Genomic DNA, 19232 nt, shown 5'->3' on the forward strand with positions numbered 1-19232 from the left:
TGAATGAATTAGATATTTTCCTTGACCCCGACCGTGACCTTTGACCTTAACATTTATTAGTTGGCGTGTATTTTCATATACTAAAATGTAACCCAAATATGAAGTATCTGTGACAATGATGTCCAAACATATGGCTGATTACGTGAATTGGACATTTTGCTTGACCGTGACCTTGACCTTTGACCTTAACGTGTATTAATTGCCGTGGATTTTCATATACTCAAATATGAACCAAGTTCGAAGTCTCCGTGACAATGATGTTCAAACTTATGGCCGATTACATAAATTGGACATTTTGCTCGAACGTAACCTTGACCTTTGACCTTAACATGTATTAATTGACGTGGATTTTCATACACTCAAATATGAACCAAGTTAAGTGTGCGTGCGTGTGTGCGTGTGTGTGTATGTGTGTGTGTGTTTGACAACGATGTTCAAACTTATGGCGGATTATGTGAATTGAACATTTGGCTTGACCGTGACCTTGACCTTTGACCTTGACCTTCCAAAGATTAATCATTTCCAGCTGTTTACATAACAGTTACTCCCAATTAGTTTCATTACTTTACGATTCACAAACAAACACACAAACAAGGGGTAAAACATAACCTCCTTCCAACTTCGTTGGCGGAAGTAGGAAGGGGAATTCATTACTATATCTGCTGGTGGCCTATTGGAAACGTCCCTGCCTGGCAATCTATTGGATGGGAGTTCGAAATCTGCTCATGCTGGATAGTTTCTTGTAGTGTTTGCAACAATACTATCCTTGCGAGTTATGGATGGAATGTTAGCGAGTCTATAGGTCTACCTGCTGTGTCATCAGCAGCCATTGCCTGGCCCTCCCTGGTCCTAGCTGGATGGAGATGAGCCTTGGGCGCTGATCATATGTGTATATGGTCAGTCTCTATAATTCTTCTTCACCCAAGGGGTTAACTACTGCATTGTAATTGTTCAGTGGCTTCTTTCCTCTTGTTAAGGGTAGAAGAGGCTCTTCAGCTATGGTAAGCAGCTCTTCTAGGAGAAGGACACTCCAAAATCAAACCATTGTTCTCTAGTCTTGGGTAGTGCCATGGCCTCTGTACCATGGTCTTCCACTGTCTTGGGTTAGAGTTCTCTTGCTTGAGGGTACACTCGGGCACACTGTTCTATCTAGTTTCTCTACCTCTCATTTTGTTAAAGTTTTTATAGTTTATATAGGGAATATTTATTTTAATGTTGTTAATATTCTTAAAATATTTTAATTTTCCTTATTTCCTTTCCTCACTGGGCTATTTTCCCTGTTGGGGCCCCTGGGCTTATAGCATCCTGCTTTTTCAACTAGGGTTGTAGCTTAGCATTTAATAATAATAATAATGTACTGTCCCTTGCCTCTGCCATTCATGAGCTACCATTAAGCTTTTAAATAGGGGCAATATAATGAAGTGATTAGTGATTGGTGATTAAACCAATCATTTGCTTTACTTAATTCATTAGCAAGAATTAAATCATTTCGTTTAAACCGTTAAGTAGAAAATAGCAATAAAAAAAAAGATAACTTAATGGGTACTTTAACGTGGTGATAGAGTTTGCGTATCGCCATGATCAGCAAAGGTGTACTAGTCATGACCACCTATACTAGGTTGGTTAGCTTTGAATTATCACACGAAAATCTCCCACTTACATTAATTCGATCTAGACATCGTGGTGATGAAAACTGTCTAAACCCCATACATATATAAGGACATGTCTGAGGCCTTTGTCCTACAGTGGACTAAAAACTGCTGCATTTGTTATTGTTGTTGTTGTTGTTGTTGTTTTTGTTGTGTTGGTATATATATATATATATATTTTCAAATAAGCCATATATTTTTGATACATTAATGTCTGGATTCTCTTAACGACCTCGTGATCAGAGCCCCAGACGAAATCCCGAGGTCGTTAAGAGAATCCAGACATTAATGTATAAAAATATATGGCTTATTTGAATAGGAAAAAAACACGTCTAAATGTGCAAAATTTATCATTATATATATATATATATATATATATATATAAAAGTAGATGAATGGAGAAGTATTGAATTAAAAGCTCAAGATAGAGACGACTGGCGAAATCTAACCGAGGCCTTTTGCGCCAATACCCGTAGGAGAAGATAGTGATGACTGTGAATAATAATAATAATAATAACATCGATACTTTGAAATATTACGTAATTGACAACCATAAAATTAATATATAAAAAAACGATGCTCACAATACACGCTAAAATATTCTCCAAAACATTACGGGCCCAATGACATTCTGTTATTCATCAAACAAAGGCAAATGAGAAAAAGAGCCGTTTTCGGTGATGTTCATATGACATTTTCCATCGTGGTAAATATTCCATTAGTTTTCTGTCCATGAGCCAAAAGCAGAGCCATTTTCCCATTGCTTTTCGCCGTTTTTCAAATTGGTTTCCCGTTGGTGTTAAAGTTGCGTATGATACTGTAGTCCATTTCTTTTAGCGAGTCATATTTGCACCGACTCGCAGCGGTGCCCTTTTAGCTCGGAAAAGTTTCCTGATCGCTGATTGGTTAGAATATTCCTGATCGCTGATTGGTTGGACAAGATAATTCTAACCAATCAGCGACCAGGAAACTTTTCCGAGCTAAAAGGGCACCGTTGCGAGTCGGTGCAAATATGACTCGCTAAAAGAAATGGACTTTTTTTTTTATAGTTCGTGTTAAGTGTCGAATTTGGGATTAACGTATTTTTATGATTTATGGGGTTCGAGTCCCTTTCAAGCTCGGTAGTCTTTTGTAACGTCTGCAACCTCACCATCTTTGTGAGCTAAGGATAGGGGCTTTGGGGGAGCCTATAGGTCTACCTACTGAGTCATTAGCAGCCATTGCCTGTCCGTCCTTGGTCATAGCTTGGGTGGAGAGGGTTCTTGAGCTCTGATCATATGTATATATATGGTCAGTCTCTGGGGCATTGCCCTACTAGTTATGGTATTAATTCATATTTTCTCAATCTAAAATTTTAAAAACTTCTAGGCATGCTGTGAATAATTTTAGTGAGATTGGGTCTCCCTGTTTAACTCCTTTCTCAATTAGAATTACCTCACTATTTTTATGCAATTTTAGGATTGTCATTGTCCCTTGCCCTTGCTATTTATGAGTTGCCTTTAAACTTTTAAACCTAAATCAACTTTGCTAGCGTGGTTAAAATTATCTAGTTTTTCCTGATTGTTTACGATTTTTTCCATTTTGTTTTGTTAACATCCTCTTCTTTGGTCTCCCTGTCTAACTCCTTTCTCAATCAGAATTTTCTCACTCTCTTTATGCTGTTTTAGGATTGTCACTGTCCCTAGCCCCTGCCATTGTTGGTAATGTTGGTGTTCGTATACCCATCAATTCTGCTACTAATCTTGCTCCTGCAAATGCCAAGTTATTTGTTTCTATGATACTGGTTGGTGTGTATTATTCTCATTATTTCACTGACCTCACTTATTTTCTCCCTTAATTTCTTAGTGTTGTAAGCTTTTGAGTTTAAGAGTTGCTTCTGCTTATGCAGTTATTTGTTTCTGTGATACTGGTTGGTGTGTATTATTCTCATTATTTCACTGACCTCACTAATTTCCTCCCTTAATTTCTTAGTGTTGTAAGCTTTTGAGTTTAAGAGTTGCTTCTGCTTATGCAGTTATTTGTTTCTGTGATACTGGTTGGTGTGTATTATTCTCATTATTTCACTGACCTCACTAATTTCCTCCCTTAATTTCTTAGTGTTGTAAGCTTTTGAGTTTAAGAGTTGCTTCTGCTTATGCAGTTATTTGTTTCTGTGATACTGGTTGGTGTGTATTATTCTCATTATTTCACTGACCTCACTAATTTCCTCCCTTAATTTCTTAGTGTTGTAAGCTTTTGAGTTTAAGAGTTGCTTCTGCTTATGCAGTTATTTGTTTCTGTGATACTGGTTGGTGTGTATTATTCTCATTATTTCACTGACCTCACTAATTTTCCTCCCTTAATTTCTTAGTGTTGTAAGCTTTTGAGTTTAAGAGTTGCTTCTGCTTATGCAGTTATTTGTTTCTGTGATACTGGTTGGTGTGTATTATTCTCATTATTTCACTGACCTCACTTATTTTCTCCCTTAATTTCTTAGTGTTGTAAGCTTTTGAGTTTAAGAGTTGCTTCTGCTTATGCAGTTATTTGTTTCTGTGATACTGGTTGGTGTGTATTATACTCATTATTTCACTGACCTCACTTATTTTCTCCCTTAATTTCTTAGTGTTGTAAGCTTTTGAGTTTAAGAGTTGCTTCTGCTTATGCAGTTATTTGTTTCTGTGATACTGGTTGGTGTGTATTATACTCATTATTTCACTGACCTCACTAATTTTCCTCCCTTAATTTCTTAGTGTTGTAAGCTTTTGAGTTTAAGAGTTGCTTCTGCTTATGCAGTTATTTGTTTCTGTGATACTGGTTGGTGTGTATTATGCTCATTATTTCACTGACCTCACTCATTTTCTCCCTTAATTTCTTAGTGTTGTAAGCTTTTGAGTTTAAGAGTTGCTTCTGCTTATGCAGTTATTTGTTTCTGTGATACTGGTTGGTGTGTATTATGCTCATTATTTCACTGACCTCACTCATTTTCTCCCTTAATTTCTTAGTGTTGTAAGCTTTTGAGTTTAAGAGTTGCTTCTGCTTATGCAATTATTTGTTTCTGTGATACTGGTTGGTGTGTATTATGCTCATTATTTCACTGATCTCACTAATTTCCTCCCTTAATTTCTTAGTGTTGTAAGCTTTTGAGTTTAAGAGTTGCTTCTGCTTATGCAGTTATTTGTTTCTGTGATACTGGTTGGTGTGTATTATTCTCATTATTTCACTGACCTCACTAATTTTCTCCCTTAATTTCTTAGTGTTGTAAGCTTTTGAGTTTAAGAGTTGCTTCTGCTTATGCAGTTATTTGTTTCTGTGATACTGGTTGGTGTGTATTATTCTCATTATTTCACTGACCTCACTAATTTCCTCCCTTAATTTCTTAGTGTTGTAAGCTTTTGAGTTTAAGAGTTGCTTCTGCTTATGCAGTTATTGGTTTCTGTGATACTGGTTGGTGTGTATTATTCTCATTATTTCACTGACCTCACTTATTTTCTCCCTTAATTTCTTGGTGTTGTAAGCTTTTGAGTTTAAGAGTTGCTTCTGCTTATGCAGTTATTTGTTTCTGTGATACTGGTTGGTGTGTATTATACTCATTATTTCACTGACCTCACTTATTTTCTCCCTTAATTTCTTAGTGTTGTAAGCTTTTGAGTTTAAGAGTTGCTTCTGCTTATGCAGTTATTTGTTTCTGTGATACTGGTTGGTGTGTATTATACTCATTATTTCACTGACCTCACTAATTTCCTCCCTTAATTTCTTAGTGTTGTAAGCTTTTGAGTTTAAGAGTTGCTTCTGCTTATGCAGTTATTTGTTTCTGTGATACTGGTTGGTGTGTATTATGCTCATTATTTCACTGACCTCACTCATTTTCTCCCTTAATTTCTTAGTGTTGTAAGCTTTTGAGTTTAAGAGTTGCTTCTGCTTATGCAGTTATTTGTTTCTGTGATACTGGTTGGTGTGTATTATGCTCATTATTTCACTGACCTCACTCATTTTCTCCCTTAATTTCTTAGTGTTGTAAGCTTTTGAGTTTAAGAGTTGCTTCTGCTTATGCAGTTATTTGTTTCTGTGATACTGGTTGGTGTGTATTATGCTCATTATTTCACTGATCTCACTAATTTCCTCCCTTAATTTCTTAGTGTTGTAAGCTTTTGAGTTTAAGAGTTGCTTCTGCTTATGCAGTTATTTGTTTCTGTGATACTGGTTGGTGTGTATTATTCTCATTATTTCACTGACCTCACTTATTTTCTCCCTTAATTTCTTGGTGTTGTAAGCTTTTGAGTTTAAGAGTTGCTTCTGCTTATGCAGTTATTTGTTTCTGTGATACTGGTTGGTGTGTATTATACTCATTATTTCACTGACCTCACTTATTTTCTCCCTTAATTTCTTAGTGTTGTAAGCTTTTGAGTTTAAGAGTTGCTTCTGCTTATGCAGTTATTTGTTTCTGTGATACTGGTTGGTGTGTATTATGCTCATTATTTCACTGACCTCACTCATTTTCTCCCTTAATTTCTTAGTGTTGTAAGCTTTTGAGTTTAAGAGTTGCTTCTGCTTATGCAGTTATTTGTTTCTGTGATACTGGTTGGTGTGTATTATGCTCATTATTTCACTGATCTCACTAATTTCCTCCCTTAATTTCTTAGTGTTGTAAGCTTTTGAGTTTAAGAGTTGCTTCTGCTTATGCAGTTATTTGTTTCTGTGATACTGGTAGGTGTGTATTATTCTCATTATTTCACTGACCTCACTAATTTTCTCCCTTAATTTCTTAGTGTTGTAAGCTTTTGAGTTTAAGAGTTGCTTCTGCTTATGCAGTTATTTGTTTCTGAGATACTGGTTGGTGTGTATTATTCTCATTATTTCACTGACCTCACTAATTTTCTCCCTTAATTTCTTAGTGTTGTAAGCTTTTGAGTTTAAGAGTTGCTTCTGCTTATGCAGTTATTTGTTTCTGAGATACTGGTTGGTGTGTATTATTCTCATTATTTCACTGACCTCACTAATTTTCTCCCTTAATTTCTTGGTGTTGTAAGCTTTTGAGTTTAAGAGTTGCTTCTGCTTATGCAGTTATTTGTTTCTGTGATACTGGTTGGTGTGTATTATTCTCATTATTTCACTGACCTCACTAATTGTCTCCCTTAATTTCTTGGTGTTGTAAGCTTTTAAGTTTCAGAGTTTAAAGGCAGCTCGCCTTTAAACTATTAAACTTAAATCGTCCTTGCTTGCGTGGTTAAAGTGATCTAGTTTTTCCCGATCGTTTACGATTTTTCTCAACATCCTCTTCTAGCCTATCGTACTATCTGCCTTTAACCAATTAACCTTTATCTCCCCCCTGGCTATTCAGATAGAATTGGACCTCACGTGGGAATGCAGTTGGGGACAGGCGGTCAGGGTAACGTTGATAAATACTTATAACCTTATATAACACAGGTTTATTTTATTCAAATAGATGTTTCCAAACCTATGGCTCGTAGCTAGAGTAAAAGAAACTCTCTTTCTCTCTCTCTCTCTCTCTCTCTCTCTCTCTCTCATATACTTACTGAAATGAAGTAACCAAAATGTTTAGACAATGCATTTCTCTCTCTCTCTCTCTCTCTCTCTCCTCGCTCTCTCTCTCTCTCTCTCTCTCTCTCTCCTCAATATACTTACTGAAATGAAGTTACCAAAATGCTTAGACAATGCATCTCTCTCTCTCTCTCTCTCTCTCTCTCTCTCTCTCTCTCTCCATATACTTACTGAAAAGAAAAGTTGCCAAAATATTTAGACAATGAATCTCTCTCTCTCTCTCTCTCTCTCTCTCTCTCTCTCAACATATACTTACTGAAATGAAGTTACCAAAATTTTTAGGCAAAGAATCTCTCTCTCTCTCTCTCTCTCTCTCTCTCTCTCCTTCATGTACTTACTGAAAGGAAGTTACCAAAATGTTTAGACAATGCATCTCTCTCTCTCTCTCTCTCTCTCTCTCTCTCTCCATATACTTACTGAAAAGAAGGATGCCAAAATGTTTAGACAATCTCTCTCTCTCTCTCTCTCTCTCTCTCTCTCTCTCTCTCTCTTTGAAACATCGAATTATTTATACAAAGAATTCCCTGTCTCTCACACCACATGCGTATTGAAAAGAAAAATTGGCTAAATGTTTAGACTATGAATCTCTCTCTCTCTCTCTCTCTCTCTCTCTCTCTCTCTCTCTTTGAAACATCGAATTATTTATACAAGGAATTCTCTCTATCTCTCTTTCTCTCACAACTCCTCATGAGTAATGGAAAGAAAAATCGCTTAAATATCTACTCTCTCTCTCTCTCTCTCTCTCTCTCTCTCTCTCTTTGAAACATCGATTTATTTAGACAAGGAATTCTCTCTATCTCTCTTTCTCTCAACTCCTCATGAGTATTGGAAAGAAAAATCGCTTAAATATCTACTCTCTCTCTCTCTCTCTCTCTCTCTCTCTCTCTCTCTCTCTTTCTCTCTCTCTCTGTCTCTCTCTCTCCTCCATATGCTTACTGAAAAGAAAATTTGACTGAATCTCTCTCTCTCTCTCTCTCTCTCTCTCTCTCTCTCTCTTTGAAACATCGAATTATTTATACAAGGAATTCTCTCTATCTCTTTCTCTCACAACTCCTCGTGAGTATTGGAAAGAAAAATCGCTTAAATATCTTCTCTCTCTCTCTCTCTCTCTCTCTCTCTCTCTCTCTTTGGAACATCGAATTATTTATACAAGGAATTCTCTCTATCTCTCTTCCTCTCAACTCCTCATGAGTATTGAAAAGAAAAATCGCTTAAATATCTTCTCTCTCTCTCTCTCTCTCTCTCTCTCTCTCTCTCTCTCTTTGAAACATCGAATTATTTATACAAGGAATTCTCTCTATCTCTCTTCCTCTCAACTCCTCATGAGTATTGGAAAGAAAATTTGCTTAAATATCTACTCTCTCTCTCTCTCTCTCTCTCTCTCTCTCTCTCTCTCTCTCTTTGGAACATCGAATTATTTATACAAGGAATTCTCTCTATCTCTCTTCCTCTCAACTCCTCATGAGTATTGAAAAGAAAAATCGCTTAAATATCTTCTCTCTCTCTCTCTCTCTCTCTCTCTCTCTCTCTCTCTCTCTCTTTGAAACATCGAATTATTTATACAAGGAATTCTCTCTATCTCTCTTCCTCTCAACTCCTCATGAGTATTGGAAAGAAAATTTGCTTAAATATCTACTCTCTCTCTCTCTCTCTCTCTCTCTCTCTCTCTCTTTCAAACATCGAATTATTTATACAAGGAATTCTCTCTATCTCTCTTTCTCTCTCAACTCCTCATGAGTATTGAAAAGAAAAATTGCTTAAATATCTACTCTCTCTCTCTCTCTCTCTCTCTCTCTCTCTCTCTCTCTCTCATTTCATTCCGCGAGCATAGAAAAAAGGCATGAAATTCATACCTTCTCTACACCAGGTGCCAATAACTGTGGTTTACGCGTCGCTGGCATAGCATGTCTGGTCCCTAACATTCCCTTCCCAGCCTTCGCTGGTAAGTGCAGATCAACATATTGTGCGTGGACAAATTGCCTTGATCTTACAGCTGCCGCTGGTCATATTCAGCTGCCCCCTTGAGATGAATAAAAGGATGCTTGGAACGATGAAAGCAGATATTTTTGTATATGTATATTTTTTTTTACTTGGGAAAAGAAATTGAGAAATAGCTGATATATTTCTTCTTCGAAGAGTCTTAGATTATTATTATTATTATTATTATTGTTATTATTATTGTTGTTGTTGTTGTTGTATTTTTTTACTTGGGTAAAGAAATTGAGAAATAGCTGATACATTTCTTTCGAAGAGTATTAGATTATTATTATTATTATTATTATTGTTGTTGTTGTTGTTGTTGTTATTATTATTAGTATTATTATTATGATTATTATCATTATTATTATTATTATTATTATTATTATATAACCTACAACCCTAGTGGTAGCCTGGTGGTATCGTCCTGGCCTGGTGATTGCCAGACTGGGGTTCGAGTTCCTCTCAAACTCGTTAGTTCCTTTTGGTCACTGCAACCTCACCATCCATGTGAGCTAAGAATGGAAGGTTTGGGGGAGCCTATAGATCTATCAGCTGAGTCATTTGCAGTCATTGCCCGGCCCTCCTTGATCCTAGCTTGGGTGGAGAGGGGCCTTGGGCGCTGATCATATGCAATATGGTCAGTCTCTAGGGCATTGTCCTGCTTGATAGGGTAGTGTCACTGTCCCTTGCTTCTGCCATTCATGAGTGGTCTTTAAACATTTAAAAGCAAGATGCTATAAGCCTAAGGACTCCAACAGGGAAAATAGCCCAGTGAGGAAAGGAAATATGGAAAGATATAGAACAGAGAATAATGGTTTGATTAAAGAGTGTCCTTCTCCTAGAAGAGCTGCTTGCCACAGCTAAAGAGAAAATCAAAATAATGATTAAAAAAGCGTTAATTCCTATGAAAAACTCCTGAAAGGTTATGGGAGTTATAAGTCTGACTTTCCAACATAGCCTCTGTGCCATAATCTTCCACTGTCTTGGGTTAGAGTTCTCCTGCTTTAGGGTACACTCAGGCACAATATTCTATCTAATTTCTCTTCCTCTTGTTTTGTTAAAGTTTATATAGTTTATATAGGAAATATTTATTAATAATGCTGCTACTGTTCTTAAAAAATTTTATTTTTCCTTGTTTCCTTTCCTCACTGGGCTATTTTCCCTGTTGGGGCCCCTGGGGCTTATAGCATCCTGCTTTTCTAACTAGGGTTGTAGCTTAGCAAGTAATAATAATAATAATAATAATAATAATAATAATAATAATTTATTCGTATGAGGTCACGCAAACTAAAGATCTAAATGGGATCAGATAAATGACCTTCAGAAATCATGTCAAAAAATCCACTGTAATCTACCGGTTATTGATTAAAAGTTACCATTTCCATTTACAAGGAATTGGCGGCTGCCTTTCTCCATATTTACGAGAGAGAGAGAGAGAGAGAGAGAGAGAGAGAGAGAGAGAGAGAGAGCGTCAGGTGAGGGAAGTAAAGAAATGATTTTGGGTATTGAGTTTTGAAATGTTCCTTATTTTGCTTATGAATGCCACTAGTGTCCTCTCGCTCTCTCCACGAATGTCCTCTCTCTCTCTCTCTCTCTCTCTCTCTCTCTCTCATACCCCTTTAAAACATTACTCTCTCTCTCTAATACCCCTTTAAAACATTATCTTCTCTTAACTCTCTGAGAATGATAATAATTTCAATGTCAATTGATAATTTCCTTCTTCTATAACATTTTTACACTTCTCTTTTTTATTCAAACATCTAAAATTTTATCTTTACCAAAATGCCCACCGATACATATTGCCAACCGCTAGCAGCATATTCCTTTAACTTCCCTCCCATGTGGCGTTATGAAACTGGCTTTTAGGAAGGCGAGGCGATCAAACAGTTGCAGGTTTAAGGGTTTTAAAGGCCGCTCATGAATGGCAGAGGTAAGGGACATATACATTGCTCTGGAGACTGACCATATATACATATGATCAGCGCTCAAGCCATGAATGACAGAAGCAAGGGACATTGACATTGCCCTGGAGACTGACCATATAAACATATGATCAGCGCCCAAGCCATGAATGGCAGAGACTAGGGACAGTGACATTGCCCTGGAGACTGACCATATATACATATGATCAGCACCCAAGCCATGAATGACAGAGGCTAGGGAAAGTGACATTGCCCTGGAGACTGACCATATATACATATGATCAGCGCCCAAACCCCCTCCCCACCCAAGATACGACCAGGGACGGCCAGGCAATAACTGCGGAAGACTCAGCAGATAAACCTATAGGCTCGTCGAAAACCCCCAGCCTCAGCTCACAAGGATGGTGAGGTTGCAGCAACCAAAGGAACTAATGAGTTTGAGCGGAACTCGAACCCTAGTCTGGCGATCACCAGGCAAGAATTTACCAATTAGGACATCACAACCCTAGCCATTTTCTATGAACTAAGGAACTTCAGAAGTTCAAACTTGCAGTGAATGTCTTTATGTTGAACATACTCACATACGTCTCTTCATTGTTTATATACGAAAGTTATATTTTAATATCTTTACTGATCTTAGAATATTTTATTTTAGTTATTCGTAATTTCTCATGTCGTTTATTTCCTTATTTACTTTACTGACTGGGCTATTTTACTCTGTTGGATTCTATGGTCTTATAGCATCCTGCTTTTCAAATTAGGGTCGTAGCTTAGCTAATAATAATAATAATAATAATAATAATAATAATAATAATAATAATGCAATATAACTTTCAATATAATTCTTTAGATTTTGTTTAAATTTTTTACATTTTTTCTTGACCCTTATGATTCTATCTGGAGCTTTAAATTTTAGTTGAGGTATGTACACAGCTGTACCCCAAATACAAAGACAATTTATTCTCTTGCTTAAGGGTTCACTCAGACACACTATTCTATCTTATTTCTCTTCCTCTTTTTTTTACGTTTTTATAGTTTATTTGAGAACTATTTATTCTAATATTGTTACTTCTTGAAATATTAAATTTTCCTTGTTTCCTTTCCTCACTGGGCTATTTTCCCTGTTGGAGCCCGTTGGGCTTATAGCATCCTTCTTTAACAACTAGGGTTGTAGCTTAGCAAGTAATAATGATAATAATAATAATAATAATAATAGACAGAATTCTTCGAAACATTTATCCTCAGAACTGATAAGCCAGAAGTGAAGCATTCATGTTAAACCATTTCCTTGATTCCAGAGTCATCTTTGAAGCTCAGAGGAAAGTCTGCCTGACAACACAGCCTCAGACACTTCCCTTAAAGCTAATGCAGCCTTCCTCTTTTTCGTCTTTCCTGAGCGAATCCTCCTTGCCTTTAACGCGTCTGTAATTTTAGCTGTAATTTTATTTTATTTTATTGTGGTGGCCAATGTGGAAACGACCCTGACTGGTGAACGCCAGACTGGAGTTCCAGTCCCGCTCAAAATTGTTAGTTCCTTTGGTCGCTGCAACCTCACTATCCTTGTAAGCTAAGGATTGGGCGTTTAGGGGAGCCTATAGGTCTATCTCCTGAGTCATCAGCAGCCATTGCCTGGCCCTCCTTGTTCCTAGCTTGGGTCCTTGCCTCTGCCATTCATGAATGACATTTAAACATTTGTATTACTGCAGTTTTACAATTTCGTATGCACGCCGGATGAAAACTTTATTTCAGTATACTCTCTCTCTCTCTCTCTCTCTCTCTCTCTCTCTCTCTCTCTCCAATATGTCAAGAACTCCATTTTATAATAATTGATATTCGTTCACCAAGCCTTTCCTTATAGTATTCCCAAACCAAATCTCTCTCTCTCTCTCTCTCTCTCTCTCTCTCTCTCTCCTTCTTCATCTTCTTCTAAATCAAGTATCCCCCCTCTCTCTCTCTCTCTCTCTCTCTCTCTCTCTCTCTCTTCTTCTTCTTCTTCTTCTTCTGCATCAAATATCCTCTCTCTCTCTCTCTCTCTCTCTCTCTCTCTCTCCTTCTTCTTCTTCTGCATCAAATATCTCTTCCAGATCTCCATTCCATGCCCTGGACGAATCTTGTTTATCGGTCTCTTCAGTTTCCCTTCGCATCCGACTAGGCAACCAATCACCGGAATTGATAGCTATCTTTGTTACTTATTCTTTATTTGTGCATTCCATTTGTAGTCGTATCATGCGGAGGGGCGACTATTGCCCAGCGCGAATTTCAGGGCCTTTAGTGCAATGCTCCAGTTTTGCATTGGCTTCCTTTGAAAGTTTATTCTGATGGAAAGACCTGAGTTATGGCCGAGGTGTTGTTGGCTCAGACACTCTATACTGTAGATGCAGAAAGTAGGTAGTAGGTTGATCAGATACTGCATCTAGAGAGCTATTGGGTCCTTTGACTGGCCAGACTGTACTACATTGGATCCTTCTTTTTGGTTACGGTTCATTTTCCTTTTGCCTACACATACACATAGTCTGGCATATTCTTTACAGATTCTCCTCTGTCCTCATACACCTGACAACACTGAGATTACCAAACAATTCAGTGGCTACTTTCCTCTTGGTAAGGGTAGACTCTTCAGCTATGGTAAGCAGCTCTTCTAGGAGGACATGCCAAAATCAAACCATTGTTCTCTAGTCTTGGATAGTGACATAGCCTCTGTACCATGGTCTTCCACTCTCTTGGGTTAGAGTTCTCTTACTTGAGGGTACACTCGGGCACACTATTCTATCTAATTTCTCATCTTCTTGTTTTGTTAAAGTGGGTATAATATATATATATATATATATATGTGTGTGTGTGTGTATGTATATATATATATATATATATATTTGTATATATATATATATATATGTGTGTGTGTGTGTATATATGTGTATATATATATATATATATATTTATATATATATATATATATATATATATAAACAACAAATGCAGCCGTTTTCCACCTTGAATTGTAGTTGTGTTGTCATAAATTTGAGAAATATATTCGATTTACCAGACAAACTTAACACTAGTGTCTCTCTAGCAATGCTTGAGAGGATTGAAAGAGTTCGTGGAAAAAAAAAGGAGAATTTAAAAAGAAAATGTTTTAAATTATGATGTTGATTTTTCAACATATGCTCCATTTAGGTCAAAACATTTCTGCAAACATTGATACCAACATTTAAAATCCAATTTGTTTAGAACTGGTAGTCATGCGATTTGAACCATGCCAAAGTACAGTAGCTCTTACATCTTCAATTGATGGAAAATAGTTACTTTTCAATGACCCTTAGTTTTACACAGATGGACCTAAAGGCTTCTATCAACTTTTGCAGAAGTTCGTTGACTTAATAGAGCATACAGTGTGTTGCAAAATAAACATCACAACTTCAAGTTTGTTTTCTAATTCTCCCTTTGCACGAACTTTTAGAAGACCTCTTGTAGTTTTAGATTTTTACGGAAAGTTTTTGTCAAAATAATGGTCTGTTTACCACGTATGACAGACTCCAACAAAACTTTCATTTCACGAGCAAACTATAATCGGGTTTATCACTAGACATTAACATTATTGTTTTGCTTTACGTAAACAAGAAAATATATAGATTAAAGCTAGGTAGACAGATTAGAGACGAAAATATAAGAGATTACTCGAGTGCCATATGTGGATGAGATCATAGTGAGGGGTAGATGGAGATGGTTTGGGCATTCTCTTCGCATTCCCCAAGAGAGATTAGTTCACCAAACGTTCAACTGGGCTCCACAAGGCACTAGAAGAGTTGGAAGGCCCAGGCTTACATGGCTGAGAACTATGAAGCTTGAAGTAGGAGATGATGAATGGAGAACTATCGAATTAAAAGTTCAAGATAGAGACGACTGGCAAAATCTAACCGAGGCCCTTTGCGTCAATAAGCTTAGGACGTGATGATGATGTGTGTGCGTGTGTGTGTGTTTTGCTCTTTATTTTATAGAGGAGATAATGTTTTGGTAGTCTTAGCAATAGTAATCTTCCAAAATTAAACAAATTCCATTAACATGTTGACCATTATTTCCTCAAATACTTTTAAGTGTTCCAGATAATTTTTTTTATTTGTTCTGGCGATAATTGCTTTCGTCGTTAACAATTTTATGAAGAGCTGCCTGGGTGGAATATATATTTACTGGGTTAGATATATCTGTTGATGTGTTTACAATAATGGCAATATAGGGAGCAGCAGCCATTAACCTATTCCATGAATCTGTGTCATTTGGTTCTTATAGATTATGAAATTTCCTTTTTCGAATGGCGTTTTTAGTTATGTTTTGTTGATATTCAAAATTATTTTTAAAAACAATTTTATTTGTGCGTAGAAAAAGGATTGACATAACAGTTTTCTCTTTAAATTTATTGAGAGAGAGAGAGAGAGAGAGAGAGAGAGAGAGAGAGAGGGCCGCACAAATAAAAGAGAAATGGAGACATCAAAATTTAAAGAAAAAGACTGATGGAGACATTAGATGAATGTATGTAGTCTTTTTAAGGGGCTATATATACAGTATATATATATATATATATATATATATACATATATATATATATATATACAGTATATTTTATATATATATATATATATATATAGAGAGAGAGAGAGAGAGAGAGAGAGAGAGAGAGAGAGAGAATATCTTTATAAAGCTAAATATTGACATCTTAAAAGTGTGCGTCTCTCTCTCTCTCTCTCTCTCTCTCTCTCCTCTCTCTCTCTCTCTCTCTTATTTTTCCATCAATTGATATTTGTATTTGTTTTCGTCTCTTCAAAACAGTAATTATATCAGTATACCATAGATTGTTTAATTTGTACGTTTTCTTTGCATTCGTATACGAAAGAAAACGGAAACATCTTGTAATCAGACGTATATTTAATGGCCAACTTATATATATTTCAAAGATCTATACCCTAATAAAATTTAATTAGAATTCACTCACCTTTATTTAAATATACAGAACTACATTAAATTAACTGAGAGTCACTTGACATAATCACGAATTTTAGTAATAGGAGTTTCTTTAGTATTTAATCTGTATACTTTTTAATGTCATTTCTCAAATTCTTGAAATAACGTAATTTGCTGATTTCTAAAAACTGTTTTTAGTTATAAGTTCAGTCAAAGCCCAATAATAATAATAATATTAATAATAATAATAATAATAATATCTGTTTATATTTAATTATGTTATAATCATTATTGAGAGTTCACGTTTTTTATCAATCTAAAACAACTAAAAAATTTCTTGTTCCCTAGCTGCTACGATCATATGAATTTTACAATAAACATTACGTTGTGTAATATACGAAATACCTAAGAATGTATACAATAAACTGATTTTGTATGTCCTGTAGGACGTTCCCCTGTATGATATGACCAGAAAAGCAGCCCTTAAAGTAAATATATATCCCATTATATTATTATTATTATTATTATTGTTGTTGTTGTTGTTGTTGTTGTTGTTGTTGTTGTTGTTATCATTATTATTATTAATATTATCATCAATATTATTATTATTATTATTATCATAATTATTATTAATTGCTAAGTTACAACCCTTGTTGGAAAAGCAGGATGCTATAAGCCCAGGGGCCCCAACAGGGAAAATAACCCAGTGAGGAAAGGACACAGGGCAAAATAAGATATTTTAAAAACAGTAACAACATTAAAATAAATATTTCCTATATAAGCTATAAAAACTTTAACAAAACAAGATGGAGAGAAATTAGATAGAATAGTGTGCCCAAGTGTACCCTCAAGCAAGAGAACTCTAACCCAAGACAGTGGAAGACCATGGTACAGAGGCCACGGCACTGCACCAAGACTAGAGAACAATGGTTTGATTTTGGAGTGTCCCTCTCCTAGAAGAGCTGTATACCATTTGAACGTAAATGAATACAGTGTAATAGAACTTCAAAAGTTCAAAGTTGGAGCAAATGCTTTTTTGTTGACCAGGCGGACATGAGTCTTTTTATAGTTTGTTTATGACATATTTGTTTTTGATGTTGTTAATAGTTTATATATGGCATGTCTATTTTGACGTTGTTACTTATTTTAGAATGATTTATTGTTAATTTGTTCTCTTCATTTATTTCCTTATTTCCTTTCCTCGCTGGGCTATTTTTCCCCTTTGGAGCCCCTGGGCTTATAGCATCTTGCTTTTTCCAACTAGGGTTGTAGCTTGGATAGTAATAATAATAATAATAATAATAATAATAATAATAATAATAATAATAATAAGAGAAATTAGATAGAATAGTGTGTCCAAGTGTACCCTCAAGCAAGAGAACTCTAACCCAAGACAGTGGAAGACCATGGTACAGAGGCCACGGCACTACCCAAGACTAGAGGACAATGGTTTGATTTTGGAGTGTCCTTCTCCTAGAAGAGCTATATACCATTTGAACGTAAATGAATACAGTGTAATATATATTATTTCCAGGCCTCCAGAGAGACTGTGATCGTCTTCCCAGGAGAGAGTGACAACATGGGACGCAAATCATCCCTGTCTGGCCTCCAAATGTGGCTACGCTCGGACCACTTCGCAGGGGGCCAGGGTCTCCTGCTACGCTGTACAGCCTCTATACTGGATTTGTACCGGAAGTCTACAGATGTACTCATCACCGATTCAAACTACATAGCTAGTTCGCCTAGAGAAGGGGCCTCTACAGGAGGTAAGTGACTGGGCTTGGTTAAAGCTTATGTAGGAGTCTTTGTAAGATGTATGGGAGTTATTTTGTATTATACAATTACCCACAGACCTCTCTCCACACACACACATACACACATACACTGTTTATGTATGTATGTATGTATGTATGTATGTATATATATATATATATATATATATATATATATATATATATATATGTATATGTATATATATATATATATATACATATATACAGTATATATATATATATATATGTATATATATAAATGTATATATATATATATATATATATATATAAATATATATATATATATATATATATATTTATTTATACATATATATATACAATCATGGGAAAACACATATATGAACATATGTATTATTATAGTTATATGTATATAGTCTTGAAAAACCCCACATGTATACAAGTATGCGTGCGTGTATATATATATATATATATATATATATATATATATATATATATATATATATATATATATTTAAAATTACGCCCAGTGATATAACGAAATCATTCACCACCAAACATTGGAAAATAAATCTGACCAAGCTTATGCGGACATAAGTCCATGAAATAAAATAAGACATAAAAATCTTAAAACGAGTAAATGAAGAGTTTTCATCACTTTCCCCCAAAACTGTTTATCTCACCCCACAGGTAGCGACGTTCGCATCGGGTCCTCCGCCTTGATACTAATCCTGGCTTTGACCTCGCTGGTCACGTGAGGATAGCCAACAGCGAGATGACCAAAATCCTTCATCAGCTTTATCTTCGTCTTCTTCTTCCACCTATTTATCCTCTATCCTCCACCGTCATCATCCATGTAAAATAGAACATTAGAGACCATATAGAGCCAATGTGTTCCTTTTTTTAATATTTTTTTCATAATTAAAGCCATTATTACGACTGCTTTTAAAGCCGGTGAAGGCGCAAACCACCAGATCCCATCGCGTAAGTGTACTTTCATTCAGAAAAATCTTCTTACTCTCTCTTATTTTGTAAATGGATGACCCCACGACTTTAAGGGATAATTTTATAAATACTAGAATGGTAGAATGAATGAATGGCTGAATGCAAATAAGTCATATTTTTTTCATCGTCTAACACGAGTATTTAATTATGTTGGGGGAAATGTTCCGAGGCCAGTGTGTAGCACCAAGTGATGGGATACGGACGTTTCTTGCTCCGGTCTCAGACTTCAAAACAAAAGACGAATTATGTCTCGGTTTGTGGTTGTCTTTTTCAGAAAATTTCTTTTTCAATTGTATTGATCTATTGAACGTATGTTTTTTATATGATGCTATAATAGAATTATAATCACCATGGTATAAGTAGTAGTAGTTTTATTATATGATTTCAATTTAGAAAAACTACTATTAGTTCTCTTTGACTTTTAATTATTTATC

The 19232-nt window shown here is 35.7% G+C and overlaps 1 protein-coding gene across 1 annotated transcript in view; it reads left to right on the top strand.

The window, feature by feature from the left end:
* LOC137643728 (uncharacterized) overlaps positions 1-18995 on the top strand; it is a 149364-nt gene extending 130369 nt beyond the window's left edge. The window contains exons 6-7 of the mRNA XM_068376429.1: positions 17577-17808; positions 18484-18995. Coding sequence (XP_068232530.1) covers positions 17577-17808; positions 18484-18551 — 300 coding nt within the window. The 3' untranslated portion in view covers positions 18552-18995. The remainder of the gene's footprint in view (positions 1-17576; positions 17809-18483) is intronic.
* Positions 18996-19232: the final 237 nt, after the last annotated feature.

The sequence above is a fragment of the Palaemon carinicauda genome, chromosome 7 (assembly GCF_036898095.1).
Source record: "Palaemon carinicauda isolate YSFRI2023 chromosome 7, ASM3689809v2, whole genome shotgun sequence".
NCBI classification, from domain to species: domain Eukaryota; kingdom Metazoa; phylum Arthropoda; class Malacostraca; order Decapoda; family Palaemonidae; genus Palaemon; species Palaemon carinicauda.